Consider the following 18,116-nt stretch of genomic DNA (forward strand, 5'->3'; position numbering starts at 1 on the left):
TCTCCTTTTTTATTTTTAAACCAGAATGCCAAACATGGAGCGTGACGACGAGCTCTCGCCAGTGTGCGCCTCTCCACTCTGCCCGCTTTCTCCTCTCTCTGTCTCTGGCTCTCGCTCTCCCGCGGGGGAGATTCTCCAGGAAAGCTGATTGTGCACAGAACTAGTCTGCTTAAATCCGTAACGTCCAAATGCTATGTCTCTCCACAAAGACGTTTTAACTTTATTTCCTGTCCGAGTCTTCTGCCTCCTTTGCCTTTTGTTGCATTTGCTCAAGGTTTCGGCTCTGGTTCAGTCGTGGTCAACTGCTCCTCTCGTCTGTTTTTTTTAGTGTGTGAGTGTGAGTGAGTGAGTGTGTGTGTGTGTGTGTGTGTGTGTGTGTGTGTGTAGGCTTCGTTCCACCCCTGGATTACCGTTGACCTGTCGGTGACCTGCGTCTCTCTGCTGTTGTTATGGCTGCTGTGGCTGTGGGCTGCCTCAGGGGCTGTTAGCAGGAAGCGTCTTCCCTGTCCTCCGCTGAAGACTTCTCTTTCCCTGAGCAGCCATGCTGCCCACCACTGCTATCAGTACCTTTCGCCTCGCCTCCAGGCAGCTTGGTCTGTGGTTGCTGTGCCAACCGGAGAGGCTGAGTCGTGGGGCGTTCGGGGGAATCCGTGGGCTGTCCTGCCCCCCACTGCCTCCTCCTTCCTCCTCCTCCTTCTCCTCCTCCTCAGTATGCATGATGTTTGAGCTGATGACGTTGGCAGGAAGGAGGAGTCAGGACTGTGGTGGCTCCTCCAGAGACCTGCAGCAGCAGCAGTACCAGCAGTACCAACACCACAAACAGCAACAGTACCAAGACCTCAAACAGCAGCAGTACCAGCAGCATCAGCCGTACCAACATCAGAAACAGCTGCAGCAGCAGTACCAGCAGTACAAACACCACAAACAGCAGCAGTGGTGCCAGTGGTCCAGCCCTTTCCGCTGCAATAAGAGTCGCCTTGGGTACCGCCTCAGCCCCAGCCTCCTCATCAGCCTGGGCGTTAGCTCCATTCCCCTCTCTCTCCATCTCTCTCTCTCTCCCCCTCCTCCACTCTGCCGGTCCCTGTGCCGCTCGTTTTGCAGCACAGGCTCACTCGGCGCCGGCCGGCACAGCACCAGCAGAGCCATGTCAGCCTCCGGCAGCGACGCCCTATCCTCTGGGAAAACCAAGACCAGATCCCCCCTCCGCAAGAGGGGCAGCTTACAGAGCAACACCAGCCCTGGTGAGTGAGCAAGCGAGAGAGAGAGGGAGAGAGTGACGGATGTGAGAGTGAGAGATGGAAGGGTAGACGGACCAGCACGGGACGCTGGAGGAGAGATGGAGAGCGAGAATGAGAGAGAGTGTCCGAGGCATAGCACCCTGAGGCTGGAATAGAGGACAGGGGAAGAGCGGATATGAGAGAAGGAGAGCGTAGCAGAGCCTGATGCATGCAGATGCTAGTGGAGTCATGTGGGGAGGGAAACTCAGGCTTAGAACAGCAGAGCGTCACTGGCAGGAGTGGTGTGTTTGTGTTCTGCTTTTTTCTCTCCGGAAATGTCCTGCGCCATGGAAAGTTTTCTATCTTGCTTGGAGCAAAGCACTGTGCTAGTTTTTTCTTTTTTTCTTAGAGACGTGTTTTCTTATTGGCCTTCTCCTTATTTATTCACGCTTCTTAAGTCTTTACCGGTAATGTCACCAATACACTAAATCCATAATAAGCCAAAGTGAATGTATTTTCTTATTTATTGATAGGTCAGGGTGTAGGACATCGTGTACTCTAGCCTTTGTGTTGCCGGTGAGCTCTGAGGCTATTGGTGTTTGCTGGTGTGGATGCTCTGGTGTGGTTATGTGGGCTGGCATCAGTTAGGACGAGAAGGTGGAGATGCTGTGTAGAGATGCTGGGTGGAGATGCTCTGAAGCATTCCTCATCAAAGGGAATGCATAAGTGATGCACCCTGTGAAGGCAGGGTACTCACCACCATTAATAAGGGTTGTTATAAATGGCTCTCTTGACATTAGTAAAGTAATTCTGTTTTTCTTCGCATTGGGAAACATGTTCAGAATTGTTCAGTTGTTATTGTTTTTGTCGTAGTGTAAGTACCCTTGATGTTGCCGTACATTGAAGTTTTCTGAGGTTATTAGTCAAAAAATATTTTTACTGTAATTCAGTTTTTACTGTAATTGAGCAAACCAACTGCTAGCTTTTTGTGGCTATCCAACCATCCATCCATCCATCTATCTATCCACCCAATGCCATACATTCAAATCTGATTAAATCCATTTGAATAGCAAAAAAAGTAAAAAGGTAAACTGCAAACCCCTCTTTAAAATATTATAGTGAGAAACACTGTAATGACTCAAATTTTAACTCTTTACGGTTTTGCATTTAAAATATGGAAACCAAATCAACAAAAGACAAGATACAAACAACATTTATAATGCTTCAGTCCCAGAGCGCATGGGGGTGGATTAAACTGGCCATGTAACAGTGAGCTGGATCACTGTCTGATAGCTCCGGCCGAAACCTGATCAGCCCTTCCGAACGTGGTCTCCTGAGGAGGGCTGGGTTTCGCCTAAAAGGATCTTTGGCCAGCCAGTGACGCAGGCTCGTTTTTCATCTGCAGGATCTCTTAATGGTGAAGAAAAGTCATGAGCTGCAGTACTGGCTCACAATCTCCAGTGAACAGGGAGATTGAATGTGAGATGCTGCTGTGTTATCACCAGTTCCTGTTCCTGTTTATAAAAAGCAAATATAAGACCGCCACAGCTTGTCAATACATGGATTATTAGAGAAAAAACCATTGAAGCTCTTCATTGATGATGGTTGTTTTAAGTGTTAAATTCCAATAAGTTGGAGAAACATCAGAAGCAGAGACTTCTGACACAGTGATCATCTTCTGTCACAGAGTGCCGTATACAGGAGCTTCAGTCTGAGCTGGTTCAGGTTCATACACCTGTATGTAGCTAATGCTGCCTAGCCGTATGGGGAAAGGGGAGAAGGCCAGGTCTCTCCGGGCTTGACCTGCGTAGGCATGGGGATCTGCTCCCAGACCGGGAGTTTAATACGAGAAGGAGATGCTCCGGGTCTCTCTTCCAGGAGTGGCGTGTGCCACAGTAATAAATAACTTAGAGGCTCGCCTCCCACACAGCTGCCATCTCAGGCCTCTCAATTAGCCGCTCTGCTGAACGCACAGCCAGGCAGAGAGCAGAGCAGAGCAGAGCAGAGCAGCACAGCTCAACAGGGAACTGTGAAGCAATGCACAGCACAGTAAAGGATGCATGGCGCTCTTCATGTAGAGTAAGCTTCACCCTAGGGTGGCCATTAAGCATAGTGTGGTTGTCTGTGACCACCACATGTTAATACAAAGCATTTCTGACCAGCCTCATCTAACTACTTTTTCTGCGTTGGTAGAGGGAGCCATCTGAAAGCCCTCCCTCCGCTCAGCATATTTACAGTGGGTGTATTATCGTCCATGTTCCCACCCACAAAAGAAAAGTATGTGGCAGTCGTGGAGGAAAAGCACAGAATGGTGTTGAAACTGTTGCAACACTAAGCAGTTTACTAGGGTATGACAAAAGATGATTCTCCTGAGACCCCGCACACTGCTAATAACACTGTCAGTGTCGCCATGTTGGAGTATTATTTTGGGCTCGTGTTCTCATAAAGTTGCTTATGAATAATTGACTGCTGTGGGCTGGGACTAGATTGGGGGGGGGGGGTTGAAAGTGAGCTGCTTGTTTTGGCCTTTTCCTCCTCTCTTCCCCTAGAGGCCACCCCTCCCCACACCCCACACCCCACCCCCCGTGCCCAGAGTCACTTGTTCTTCATGGTCCCCTCCTCTCTATGCAATCACACCCTTAGGGAAACCCAGTGTGTTATGGTGATGAAGCGCTATCAGAGTTGACCTCCTACACTGAGATCTCTCCTAACGTCTGGAGTCCCTCTCCGGTCGGCGTATATCAATCTCACCTGAGTCACAGCTGTAGTAGAGGCTGAGGCCCTATTTATAGAAGATTACAGATGCAGTGTGACTGCTGTCCCTTTGTTGTTTTGTGGTTAGCTAAAATAAAATACAGATTCTTGGAAGTGTTCTCACCACAGAAGATAATGCTGTGCTAGTGTTAGAGAAACTAGTGCAGTGCCCGTAGGAATTATGCATTCTGTAGTGTTAGCAGACGTAGGTGTAGCTGTTGGGTAGTGTAATAGCAAGACATATTTGCACTCCACATAGGTACAGGTTACACTGAAGTATAATTGTGATGCATGTTTCCTTTTCATTAAGAAATGTTTTAATGTTGTATAGCCTTTTTGGATATAAACCAACAAATAAAGTTTGAGATTATGTAGTGGATGCAGTTGAATATAGATGTCAAAGTTGCTGTCTAAACTATAAACTAAATGTCATAAAGAAAGAAATTATTTAAAATGAAGTTATGGTTGAAATAGGATCACTTCTTTATTGTAAGGGTAAGTGTAGGGTAAGTATGGTCATGCAGTTGGCCTCAAATGTAGGTTCATTTTATTGAATGTATACTGTACTGTACTGTATGACTTCGATGATGCTAGCTTTGACAGCCCACTCTCAGACAGATCGTAATCTAATTATGTCCTTACAATGGGAACACAGTTTAAATACTCTGACTGGAGATGGCGTTACTATCCCCCACCCGAATTCAGTGCAGGACTGGGAGGATAACATGACGACGTGGGCCCAACATAACTTACAGCGAGATTTGCGCGTATTTCGTGAACTCCATAGCAACAGACGGGAAAGCAATGGACAATCTGAAAGCCTCCAAGCTTATCAATATAAGCTACCATTTGTAGCAGTGTAGTACTCCACTCTTGCGTTGTATAGGCAATTTCACGCGACAAACCCTGGGCGGCGCCCTCCACAAATGCATTTCACCCCTTTCTCTGAATTACTACACTACCCATAATGCCTCACTTCCCATAGTGCCTACGTGAAACGATAACCCATAGTGCCTACGGGAAACGATAAAATACAAATATCTCAGGTTCATGACATGCGTAAGCTACATTTCAGTTGGCTAGAGTGGGTGACGTCACAATGGCTCAACATTCCACCATGTAAGTCTATGAGAGGAAAAAGGTGATGAAATATAGTGCCTCCGGGAAACGATAAAATACAAATATCTCGCGAACTATGATTTCAAAAATCTTCAAAATCTAGGATGCACAGGTTCATGACATGCGTAAGCTACATGCGAAATCTCATAACTAACGTAACTACCGTCAGGGAGATACGCCTGTCACAGACAGACACACAGAGATTTCTGGATTTATAGATAGATGCGAGAAAAATGAGATGCTGCTTTTTTTGGTTTAATAATTTGCTAAGCATTGTTAAGATCAAAAAGTTTCAAGCGGTTTTAGCATTCTGCTATATTGGTTTCTCAGATAGGCTGTAAGTACTATAAATTCAATGAGTTCATTTGTTGATCAGTTCTTGAGAAGGTAATGATATAAATTGTAGCGTAGTTGAAGGGAAGACTTAAACACCAAGGTGTTCTTCTATTTGGACATATTAACAGAGTGGAATTGATCAAAAGAACACTCCTGCAGATTAATGTTTTATCCAGCAGAGGGCACTCCCAGGTAGGTGCCATGAGCACGCCATACGTTTGTATGGCAGACAGTAGAAGGGTCAAAGTAATCGACTAAGACCTGGAGTTGTGTTGTATTGAGTCACACACTAAAATGATGTCATGGCCTTCACCCCAAAATGGAAAATTCCTAGGCCTTTCTCTTCCCGGTATTGTGTGATGAGTAAATGGAAAAGTACAAATGGGAGAGAGGGGTTTGGAGAGGGACTCTGCCCAGGACTCCATCCTCAGAGCCTCAGCCAACTACCATCCTGACAGGAGGGATTGTTGCCGGGGGTAACCCGATAGTTGCAAAGACCCCTCTCTGCTGGGTGTGTGTAATCCGCCCTCTCCTAATCTGGTCCCTGCTAATTTCCCCCCCCCCGTTGGACTCTGGTCCTGTCCAATTTAGAAAGGCCCTGTTTTGGCAGGCGTAATAGCCATCCGTGGGAGTGTTTGTGACAGGTTGTATGTCAGCTTGGCTGTCCGGTACAATTAAGTGTGCACTCGCTAAGCATGAAGTGCTCAATAGGTATTGATGTCTTTTTAATCTAGACCACTTTGGCTCCTGGTATTTCAGTGTCGGTTGGTTTTAAGTGCGCTTTGATCTTCATGCCTAAGATACCTGATGTTGGCCCTTACGCTAGCCTGGCTAAATATTGGCTCTTATTAGAGTGATTGGCAATACATCGATTCACCACAGGCCCTGGCAGACAGATGATGACCTCTCACCTGTGTGTGTGTTTGCAGTGATGTTTCACACCAGTGTTTACCCCAGCTGTGTGTGTGTCAGCTGGCGTGAGACAAGGTTAGAGCTGTAAATATAGCTCAGATTAACACTAGGGGGACATGTACACATGAGCTTCGTCCCCCAGAGACAACTTAGCAACCCGAGGACGTATACAGCAGGCCACGCATGCAAACATATGGGGGACACATGGACACACATACACTGTTACTCTGTTCTCCACACAGGACATGCTGCTCGTACATTATGTGTGTGGGTGTGTGCGCTTTTGTGCGCGTGTGTGTGTGTGTGTGTGTGTGTATGTAGGGCGGGGCGGTTGGTGACATTTGTCTGTAAGTATTCATGCAGTAAGTTTTACTTTGTCTGTTTCCGCAAGGAGGTGAAGATTACGGCCCCATAAACACCATCCATCACATTTACTCGTATACACACACACACACAATCACACAAACAGACGCACAGTCACAAGCATCTACAGGCTGTCGGTGACTTTCCTTCAACTCATCACCATACACACACACACACAGAGAAAGATAAGGAAAATGTGACGTTTACTTTTGCTGTTCAAAGCGATAAAAATGTGATAAACAGAGACCTAGTTTTCATCTGTTCTTCTTACAGGTAGTTGTTTTTGCTCCCAGCTAGCCTGGTATAACCAGAGCCCCATTCAGTATGGAGTATTTAGAGTTGAATCCTAGTGAAAGCTGGAGATCAATAGGTGGTCAGAGCCGAGCTAGCCTCCAGAGCTGAGGTATCATGCCATAAAATGTGTAGCGCACATTTGACCGTTAGTTTTGAGAGAACATGGCGGGGGTAAACTGTAGTGACACTGATAAAAACATTGTTTAGGCCTCTGCTGGTTCACAAACATCTCTTGTTTTAGGCTCACTGTAGCAGTATCACTGTAATCACTGCTTCCCAGTTAGGGGATGAGGGCAAGCGAGGTGCTTGTTGACTCAGCCAGCGAAATTACGCCCTGGGAAAGGCCGTGTCCTCTGGTGGCCGTGGAGGAGGCGGTTGTGGGGCAGGGCGGGGCAGGCTCTTGTTTTGAGAACCCTCCAGAGGATGGACTCTCAGGCTGATAGGGGATTCTTCCTGTCTCTCTCTCTCTCCTCCGTGATGTGATGAGCAGTGATGCTGGGTTGGTTCCCTCAGCCCTGACGTGAAGGGTTTCAACAGAATGGACCTTGAAGAGTCTTTGTGTCTGATGAAGCCATCTGATGCCACATTGAGAAGTGTCCTTCTCTGGCCTCTCATGTGATTTCATGTATAGTTGTCTAGACTTAATCTCCATAGGTCAACATTATGAAGAGGGGAAACCCTGATACTAAAAGGACCACAAGATGATACTAGTTAGACCCTACAGTTCTTGCCATGTTGCAAACACATTTCTTTCACAGCCTATAGCCCTATAGGCTGCAAATGATAGCCTTCACTAGAAGAAGGGTGAGTGCTATAACTTTTTTACTGTCAACATCAGCTAAACAGAACATCCCTAGTAAAGTGAGTGAATTAACCTACTGAACCTGCTTACGGCTGCTATCACTTACTGTCACATTACATCAAACAAACCCAGAGAAGGCTTTGGCCGCTGATGTTTCAGACAGACTATACCTTTTCATCATAGAAATTAAACAAATTGGCTGATAACCATGATGTGTCACACAATCAAAAATTGAGAAAGACATTTTTTTTGCCCACCCCTCGCGTCGGTCCTGGTGGGTGGTTAGCTGTCCAACTATCTAACTATTCCAACAATCATATGTATCGTATGGTTGTGTGAGAGGGTCAACACATATGAAGGGTATTTTATCTTATCACCACCTTGAGAAAGCATTCTATTTCATGGCGAGAGAGTGGGGGCAAAGGGTTAAAGGGCCTTTTCCTCACTAGGAAACTAGTGGTAGGCAGTCTTAAAACCCCCAAGTCGTTAAAGCGGATGGTTGTTACTTGGCAACGCCCCCCTCATCGGCGTGGCTGAAGGCGGGCAGGCGTGCAGAGAGGAGGCGAGAGATGACTGATGGGATGGGGGTTTTATGGCTCAGGTGGAAGGCCAAGCGCTTTCCTCTGCTGCCTGCATTAACACACATCACCGGGGAGTGGCCTTGTCTGAACGAATGCACAGAGCAGAGACCTGGGGAAGGTTGTTTCCGTGCACCATCAGGTCGATTGGACTGCATTACCCACGATGCATTATTCAGGTGCCGCTTGAGGTGAACTTCACCATGAGAAAAGGGCAGATTTTCAACCGGAATAATGTCCAGCACCCCCTTGAAAACATGGGGTGTTAGCAAATCAGGATTGGAGGAGAGTGTGTGTGTGTGTGTGCGTGCGTGTCTGTGAGTGCGTGTGTGTGTGTGTGTGTGACAGAGACAGAGAGAGAGAGCTTGCCCGGGCACACACAGTTATGCAATCTCTTTTGCCTCTGTCCATCTGTCTGTACATAAAAAAGAGAGGGAGAATGAGATGGAGGTGAGATGAAGGGGAGAGGGAAAGCAAGAGGGAGAGAAAATGTGTGTGTGTGTTTGCGTATGCAGGGCTTTAGAAGCTCTTTTTTTTTTTGCTGTGCTCTCCCACTCCCTCCTCCTCCACCAATGTGTGGGCGTAAGGGGAGAGACGGCAGCACTGCAGTAAAGGGCTTCACAGGCACCACACACTGGATACACACGAACACACACACACACACACACACACACATTCACTGTATGTACCATAAACATGTATACGGATTAGTATGTCCTATTTAACCCATACACGTAGACCCATGAGCCCCTGCATTGAAGCGTTCTCTTGCTTTCTCTCTCCCTCTCACCTTCTGAGATTCTCTGAAGTGCTGGGATTTGCAAAAATGCACTCTCTCACACACACACACACACAACACAAACACACACATCTGCACACATATCCAATGCACAGATTCACATGCATGCCACCACATGTTTTCAGACCATTCCATATGCACGTGTACATGCACACACATGCACACCCATGAGCCTGCTGCTAGTACACATACCTTTGGACTGGTCTATGCCCTGAGAGGAAAATAAGGGGAGTAGGGGGGGTCAGCACTGCTGCACTGTTGTATGTAAAGACCTGCAGCTCACAGCAGGAATGTGCTGATTAAGGAGAAAGACTTGTGTGTGTGTGTGTGTGTGTGTGTGTGTGTGTGTGTGAGTGTGTGTAGTGCCTTTGCTGTGTCATACCTGTTGCTGAGTGCTCCTTGTGTTGTAATTGTGTGTTTGTGAGTGTGTGTGTGCGCGTGCATGACAAAAAGTTTATGTTCTCTGAATGTATGTTTATGCATTGCATCTCTATAAGAAAAGGGGTTGAATGGGGTTGTGTTTGTGAATGAGTGAGAAAAAGAGAGTGTGTGTGTGTGTGTGTGTTTCCATATCCTTTTTGAGGACAGCATAGACATATCTAGGCCAGTATTTTTCTCTTAGTTTTAACATCTGGCATGTTCTTTGAGCTCAGTGGAGTGCATAGGCCAGAGTCGAGCGTTTCTTCTCAAATATTACAGCAGCACACCAAACATCTGTGCACTGATCTAGCACTTCTCTATCTTTCATCATTTCAAAGATTTGTTGGACCCGTTTCTACATAAATTTAGATAAAATTCCTATATTAAATGCAACCAGTTTGTCGCAAAGTCACTAAACACAGAGGAGAGCTGTTCTACCGAGTACCAAGTTTTTCGGTTCAAAGTGGCCAAGGTACTGTCTGATGGCCCAGTATTTACACTTGTCCGTTTGAGTCACATTCCTCCCGGAGTGTTTCCTCCGATGGGCTGAAAATAGCACAGCAGTGCGATGTGCCGAGTCCAATCCACACAGAGCCTCCGCAGCGCTCAACACTGCAGACGCGTCTGACTGAGCAAACAGGCTGCTGGGTCTGTGTGTGTGTGTGTGTGTGTGTGTTTGTGCGTGTGTGTGGTCAACTGATCTGGGGTCAGTGGATGTTGTTCAGTGGAGCTGAAGTTGGAAAAGCTTGGTGTCTGTGTGCGCGGGGTCAACCGCTCTTTTACAGGCTGAACACACTGCCTGTGGACAGCTGTCCTGAGATTGTAATAGAAAGAAAAAGAAAGAGAGATGTTTTTTTCTCTCGCTCCTTTATTTTCGACTTTCCTTTTTATGTTATTCTTAGTCCCAGCACATTTTATGTGTTTCCTGGCATTGGCAACAATGTAAAACCTGTTGAATTAATACCACAGATAGATGGAGATTTAGTCAAGAACAAGGAGTTCATTCAGGAGCAAGGTGTTATTTAATGATGAGCATCAAGGGAGAGAAGAAATGTTTCACATTTCACATTGGTCCTGTATCTCTGATTAAACAAGGAAACTGACCCTAAGTATCCTACCAGGCTAATTATGAGACACACATCATGCACATAAGAATATATATAAATACAAGAATGCACAAAAGCATATTGTAATGTACATAAAAATAACAATTCTGATTCACAACTCAATTGAGAGAGAGAGAGAGAGAGAGAGTGAGTGTATGTGTACAGATGAGCGTTGCAGACACTACTGATTTCACCGAACAAGCCTGCTATTGTGGGTTATGCGGCATCTACCTATAATTACCTGTTGGCTGTTGTGCAGAGGCCGCGTCTGGAGAGCCGGACCCCAGTCTAGCCACCAAGGCCCCTGTGTGGGAGAGAACACGTCTCTTTGTGACGAGCCCAGAAGACGACGTAGACTCCTCTTAGCTGTGCTCTACCCCTCCTCCTGCTTGTGTTTCTTTGGGTGAGTTTAGGTCTGGACAGCCGTGGTGAAGTGAGTGGAGGAAGAGAAAGAGAGGAGGAGGTGGAACAGATGAACATACAGATGAGAGATGAAATTGAAGAGCTGAGCTGACACAGAGAAGAAGGTGGTGGTCTGCCGTGCCATGTGTGTGTGGTGTCTGTGTGCATGTGTGTGTATGTGTGTCTGTGCACGTGTGTTTGTGTGGTGTCTCTGAGTGTGGGTAGGCAGTGTGCTGCGAGACATTAAACCTGTTTACCCTCTTGTGTGGGAGTGGTTGTGTAGCCCGTATATGTGTGTGTGCTTGTGCGTGTGTGTGTGTGTGTGTGATGGGTGCAGTCACTCTACTGTGAGGTACATTAAATGTCTCTGTTAAACTCCTTGTGTGGGAGGTTTGTGACTGGAATATGTATTATAAGTGAGATTTACCCTGTCCCAGTGGTTGACCAGTGTGTGTAGTGCCTCTGCTGTGTCACACCTGTTGCTGAGTGCTCCTTGTGTTGTAATGGTGTGTTTGTGTGTGTGTTTCTTGGAGTCTGTAATTAGGCAACGTTCATCCATCAACCACCCAATGAGGACATGCAGAAGTACTCCCCCACCTCTGGGTCCTTTCCTTCCATTCTCTCTCTCTTTCACATAGTTTATTTTCTTGTCTTTTTGTCGCAGTCTGCCACTATCTCTCTTCCCCTTCTTTTTTACCTCTATTTTTATTCTGTTTCTCTGTGTCCCCTCTCCAGATTCCTGTCTTTCATTCTTTCTCTGCCCCATCACCCACTTCTGCTTTCATCTCCATTTTCCCGGCTTTACTCCCTCTTGCTCTCTCTCCCTCTCTTTCTCCATATCACTGTCCTCTTTCTCCTCTGTGGGTATCTGACTCTATATCCCTATCTCTCTCTGAAGTCTCTGTTGGTCACAGTGGGGGTTGGGGGTTGAGCAGGGCTTGTCTGTGGCTTCCATTTCAATGGTTGTCACATGCGGTGGAGGAAGAACCTTCTTCATTTACACATGTCTACCCCCCCCCCCCCTACACACACACACACACACACACACACACGCACATACTTGTACAGAGATAAAAGCGAAAGGGAGGCAGAGGGAGAGAGAAAGAGATACACACACACTTAACTTTACTATTTAGTGCCCATTTGCCATACTATTTGTAAAAATGTGTTTAATCTCACACACATGCAAATATTGACTCATATTGATTCCACACACACACCGACACGGACAAAAAGGAGATACACAATAGTGCACAAACTGAGGACGCATTGTTGATTGAGTATAACATTGAGTATAAGTACAGGTACAGGGGCAGCCGTGGCCTACTGGTTAGGGTTTCAGGCCGGAAACCGAAGGGTGGCCGGTTCGATCCCCGACCAGTAGGAAAAATGTAGGCGGGGGAAGTGGTAGACCACTGCTCTCCCATGCCCTCTCCCATGGCAGCCCACTGCTCCGGGTTAGTGTTACTTCACTTCACTGTGTGTGTGTGTGTCACTTCCCTGGATGGGTTAAATGCAGAGGTTAATTTCAGAGTGTGTGTGTCTACAAACTGCCATAGAGAGGACTTTCACTTTTTAAAGGCAATATTCACTATTTTATAGCAAAGCATTTTTTGTGTTTTTGTACATATTAGCACAATTCAAACATCCTTATATAAGATTAAAAAGAGCTACTTTTGCATGTTATCTAAAAAAATTGAAATAGTAATTTAGTTATATTACAAATTAAAGACACAGAGACACACAAACACACGACGGAGGGTTCCTCAGCCATTTGTTATGGTGGTGTGATCAGTGTTTAAGTTCGGTGATGAGCAAATGTTTTTGTTACATACAGTCACAGGCTTAATGATGGTCTAGTGACTTCATGGCTGTATTCGTTTGTGATGCCCAGGTTCATGCTATCTGTGTCCTATATCTCAATCTGTTAACCCACTTTAGATAGGATTAAATCATCCATTCACAACATACTCATACACTGTATGCACAGACAGTCCGAACACATGTATCTCTCCACTTCCTATTTACACTGTACACAAGTAAACAAACACCGTCCAGTGATCTGCATGTTCGTCAGAGGAGCTCAGGAGGAAGCATCACAGAAGAGGAGAGAGAGAGAGAGAGAGAGAGAGAGAGGACAGAGGACAGAGGGAAGAGAGGAGGGGAGGGGGAGGAGCAGAGCATAGGATTAATGAGGGACAAACCAACCCTTTTCTCCGCGAGGCCCCAGCGAGAGCTCCGAGTGTGGTGCAGCCCATCCCCCCGCCCCCATGCGCCACGTGGTACGCTCCAGCCCGGCGTCGGAGGTATTTAAATCCGGGGCCTTCAAGCACGGCTGCTTGTGTACAGAAAAACGACCTCATTCAGGAAGCTGCTGGCAGAAAGAGAGAGGCAGAGAGGAAAAAATGCTAGCGAAAAGAACAAGCTGTGGAGAAAAAGAGAGAAGAGAAGGATACTGAGATTAGAGGAGGCCTGGGAACTCGAGCAGCTGCAGGGGAACTGCAGGGAGCTGGAGAGACGAGGGGAACGCAGAGAACTCTGCTAGTCAGCTAGAGAAAACAGAACAGACAGAGCAGAATCAGGGAGAGGAGGAGTGTGTGGAGAACGATCGAACAGCGGGGGAGGGAGCAGCAGCCGTCCCAGGCCTGGTGGCTTGTCCCAGCGTCCCCACGGAGACCGCATCACCGTGACAACAGCGCAGTTGGAGACCAGGTATTGTCATCATTTAGGTGTGGGGGAGATTTAGGCAGAGAGGATGTTTGCTGCACCAGGTGACATCCCTACAAGGGTGTTAGAGTGTGTGTGTGTGAGTGGACATGTTTGTGTGAGTAATTCTGAGTATGTTAACTTCTACCAGCTGTCCTGCATAATCAGACACACAAACACAAACACACACACACACACTGAGCTGATCAATAGCTCCAGGACAGAATGACTGCTGACAGAGCAAGTAAAAGAGTGAATGTTGGAAGGAGGCAGAGGGAGGGAAAAGGCGAGTGGGAGAGCAAGAGAGAGATAGAGAGGGGGAGGGAAGGAGAGTGAAAGAACGCTGAGGGACAGAGCAGAGGGAAAGCAGGCTGACAGGCGGCTATGGTGTCGTCAAGGTGAGGAAAGGGTCCTGCGTCACACCCTCAGCAGTGGGACACGGGCAGGGGCCACACCTGTGTGTGAGTGTGTGTGTTTGTGTGTGTGAAAGAGTCATACATGATAGAAAGAACACTAGGCAATCACTTGCAACAATCACCCACCTGGACTTTGCTGTAGACTGCTCATAAAACAGTGCGTGTGAGGGTCTGTGTGTGTGAGAGCATCTGTCTGTTTGAAAGTGAAATTTGTTGAGAGTGTGTGATGTTGGTAAGGGTGAAATGGGATCCTGGTTGGCCCATTGTTTAAGTACAGTGCTCCAATCTAACAGATGCGCTCAACTCTCTGATGTTAAACACAATCTTGTGGATGGTGGATCTACAACCAGTAGAATGCATGAAAACCAGGACAGCCATCAAGTCATATGTAATGTTATGGGGTTTCATCAGTCATAGGTAATGTTATGGAGTTTCATCAGTCATGTAATGTTATGGGGTTTCATCAGTCATAGGTAATGTTATGGGGTTTCATCAGTCATGTGTAATGTTATGGGGTTTCATCAGTCATGTGTAATGTTATGGGGTTTCATCAGTCATATGTAATGTTATGGGGTTTCATCAGTCATATGTAATGTTATGGAGTTTTATCAGTCATGTAATGTTATGGGGTTTCATCAGTCATATGTAATGTTATGGGGTTTCATCAGTCATAGGTAATGTTATGGAGTTTCATCAGTCATGTAATGCTATGGGGTTTCATCAGTCATGTAATGCTATGGGGTTTCATCAGTCATGTAATGTTATGGGGTTTCATCAGTCATATGTAATGTTATGGGGTTTCATCAGTCATATGTAATGTTATGGAGTTTCATGTTTTCTACATGGTTGCTGTAAAAGGCATTCCAACTATTATTGAGCCAGAAGACCAGGGAGCTCCCAGAGACCGCAGCTCACCGTGGTTCCTCTCAGTAACTTATAGACTCAATACCCCTCTTCATCACCAGTCATATTTTAAAGAACAAAAAACATTTATGTCCACTTATTGTTCACAGATAATTGGGTTAGCAGTTGGGTAGCTGAAGGTCATGTGAACACCAAATGGCATGTAGTCATGGTAGGCATACACTGTCTCATGCACACACACACACACACACACACACACTCTCTTTCTCTCTTTCTCTCTCTTTCTCATGCGCATGCACACACACAGTCTCTATCAAACACAGGACATGTTCAGCACATAGATACACACACACACACAAGCGGTGTGTCACGCTACTGGTGTGCACTAGCCTGAGATGGTTGCTGTCTCAGTGCAGCGCTGCAGCTGCTGTAAAACAGGCAGGACACTCATACTCATCTTCCTCTACCACCTTCACTCCTCTATGGATCATACTCCTCCTCCTCCTCTATGGATCATACTCATCTTCCTCCACTCCTCTATGGACCATACTCCTCTTCCTCCTCTATGGACCGTACTCCTCTTCCTCCTCTATGGACCATACTCATCTCATCTTCCTCTTCCTCCTCCACTCCTATGGACCATACTCATTTTCCTCTTCCACTCCTCTATGGACGATTCTCATCTTCCTTTTCCTCCTCCACTCCTCTATGGACAATACTCATCTTCCTCCTCTATAGACCATTCTCATCTTCCTCTCCCTCCTCCACTCCTCTATAGATCATACTCCTCTATGGACCATACTCATCTTCCTCTCCCTCCCCCTCCTCCATTCTTCTATGGACCCTACTCATCTTCCTCCTCCACTCCTCTATGGACCATACTCATCTTCCTCTCCCTCCCCCTCCTCCATTCTTCTATGGACCCTACTCATCTTCCTCCTCCACTCCTCTATGGATCATACTCATCATCCTCCACCTCCTGCTCCTTCTCTTCCTCTCCCTTTTCCTCCTCATCTTCCTCTTTTTTTATCTGCTTCCTCCTCCTGTTGCTGTTGTTTACAACATCCCTAGCACAACAGCACCTAGGCTCTAGACCAGAATGGGTGAGACAGAGGGGCTGAAGAAACAGAAAGAGAGGGTTCGAGAGAGAGAGAGAGGAGGAGGGGGGGGTGATGAGAGAAATTAAGATAGAGAAAGAAAGATCTGGTCTGTTATATCAGAATGTAGTGGTATGTGTGCACACGTGTGTCTATGTATGTGAATGTGTGTGTGTGTGTGTCGAGGAAACACGCTTAGATAGTTGGTATATAGGCAAAGGCGTGTCAGAGGTGGCAGATGTCCTGACTGAGTGAAGCAAGCGCTCCTTGTTAGGGACGTCATTTTAATTCTGACTCCTGTGAGGTGATTCACTTGAGCTCAGTCCCATAGGACCGCTGCTGCTGCTGTTGCTGTTGCTGTGTAGGAGCCTTCACTGCTGCGCCTCCAATACACAACACAGGAGAGAGGCTGCCGCTGGGTGAGAGGCAGCTCATAAGACTGCTCGCTGATGTGCTACAGTATACCGAGATTTAGGGGACAGAGTGAGTGTGTGTGTGAGTGAAAGAGATAGCCAGCTCAAGGTGGAGGGCAGAGGAGAGGAGTTATGGAGAGGTATGGATATGAGTTCCAGCTCTACAGCTGTGAGAAAAACAAGAGGCGATGATTTATTTCTGGCTGCGGTTGTTATGGGAGATTCTAGATGTACTCGAGCTTGTCACACAAACACACACACACACACGCACACATATGGAAATGTTGGAAGCTGTGAAGGTCCTGCTCTGTTGTCTTTCTTTCTCACACACACACACATGCACATAAATGTGTGTGTTTGTGTGTGCTCTCTCTCACCAGCTCTTTGTCCATTGACAGATGACATCATCAAAGCCCAGCAGCTCTCCCCAAAAAGGGGGGTGTGGGGGTCAGGGTTACAGACACTGTGCCCTCTGACCCCTGATGACTTCTGACCTCTAGGTTTAGGGCTCTGGCAGACCCTTCCTAGTATGGTTTTCTTAAAAGGCTGTGGACTGTTGTGTTTAGTCTTGGTGGTTTTACTGGACATTCTTCTGTGGTGATGAGGATTCTGAATGCACACGGGTGTACAGTATAAGTACTCCCTTCTATGTTGTGTGTGTGTGTGTGTGTTTTTTTTTGCTTTGAGTCGACCCAACCCACTTTTCCCAGCTGAGATGTACTACACTGAATAGGCGTTCCTTGTACCATTGGCAAAATAAACAACATCATCTGATTTAGATGAAGACACCACACGTGCACAGAGAGAGAGAGAGAGAAACATACACACTCTTAAACTAGCAGGCCAAGTTGTTTCCCCGCTGGAAATGAGATAATGGTCATGCGATAATGGCAGTGCATCACTCTAAACAAGAGGCGCTTCTGTCTCCATGGCTTTTCCATGAGCTTCGTTCTAGATGCAGAGAAGTCAGCTCACACCTGAGATCACACCTGACCTCCACTCCCCAGTGACCTTTGATCTCTGGCAAGACGAGAGACCTGCAGCCGCAGTAGCCCCAAGTAGGTTCCTATCCCTGGGCTACACTAAGCCAAACGCACCTTCGAGCCTTAACATGAACCTGAATCCACCCGTTTCAGCAATTTCTCTCAGTGTTCAACCAGTAACCGTGAAGCCGATGACTACATGTCACACATCAAGTCCATCCCCCCCCCCCACCCTGGACCCCTTTCAGTTTGCATACCGGGCCAAACGTTCCACAGAGGACGCAATCTTCTCTGCTCTCCACCCAGCCCTCACCCACTTGGAAAAAGCAGACTCACATGGGAGAATGCTTTTCATAGACTTTAGTTCAGCTTTTAACACTATAATACCACAACATCCCATCTATAAACTGGACCAGCTGGGGCTCAACACCTCCCTTTGCAATTGGGTGTTAGACTTCCTCAGTGAGCGGCCACAAGCAGTACGGGTCGGCAACAACATCTCCAGCAGCATCACACTGAGCACAGGGGCCCCACA

At 46.8% G+C, this 18,116-nt stretch overlaps 1 protein-coding gene across 1 annotated transcript in view; it reads left to right on the forward strand.

Annotated features, from left to right (window-relative positions):
* Positions 1-1,144: 1,144 nt before the first annotated feature.
* Positions 1,145-18,116, forward strand: part of ampd2a (adenosine monophosphate deaminase 2a) — a gene marked incomplete at its 5' end in the record, with an annotated part of 44,935 nt that continues 27,963 nt past the window's right edge. The window contains one exon of the mRNA XM_080848709.1: positions 1,145-1,241. Within this exon, the coding sequence (XP_080704835.1) occupies positions 1,145-1,241 (97 nt within the window). The remainder of the gene's footprint in view (positions 1,242-18,116) is intronic.

The sequence above is a fragment of the Sprattus sprattus genome (genome assembly GCF_963457725.1).
Source record: "Sprattus sprattus genome assembly, chromosome: 12".
Classification (NCBI taxonomy): Eukaryota; Metazoa; Chordata; class Actinopteri; order Clupeiformes; family Clupeidae; genus Sprattus; species Sprattus sprattus.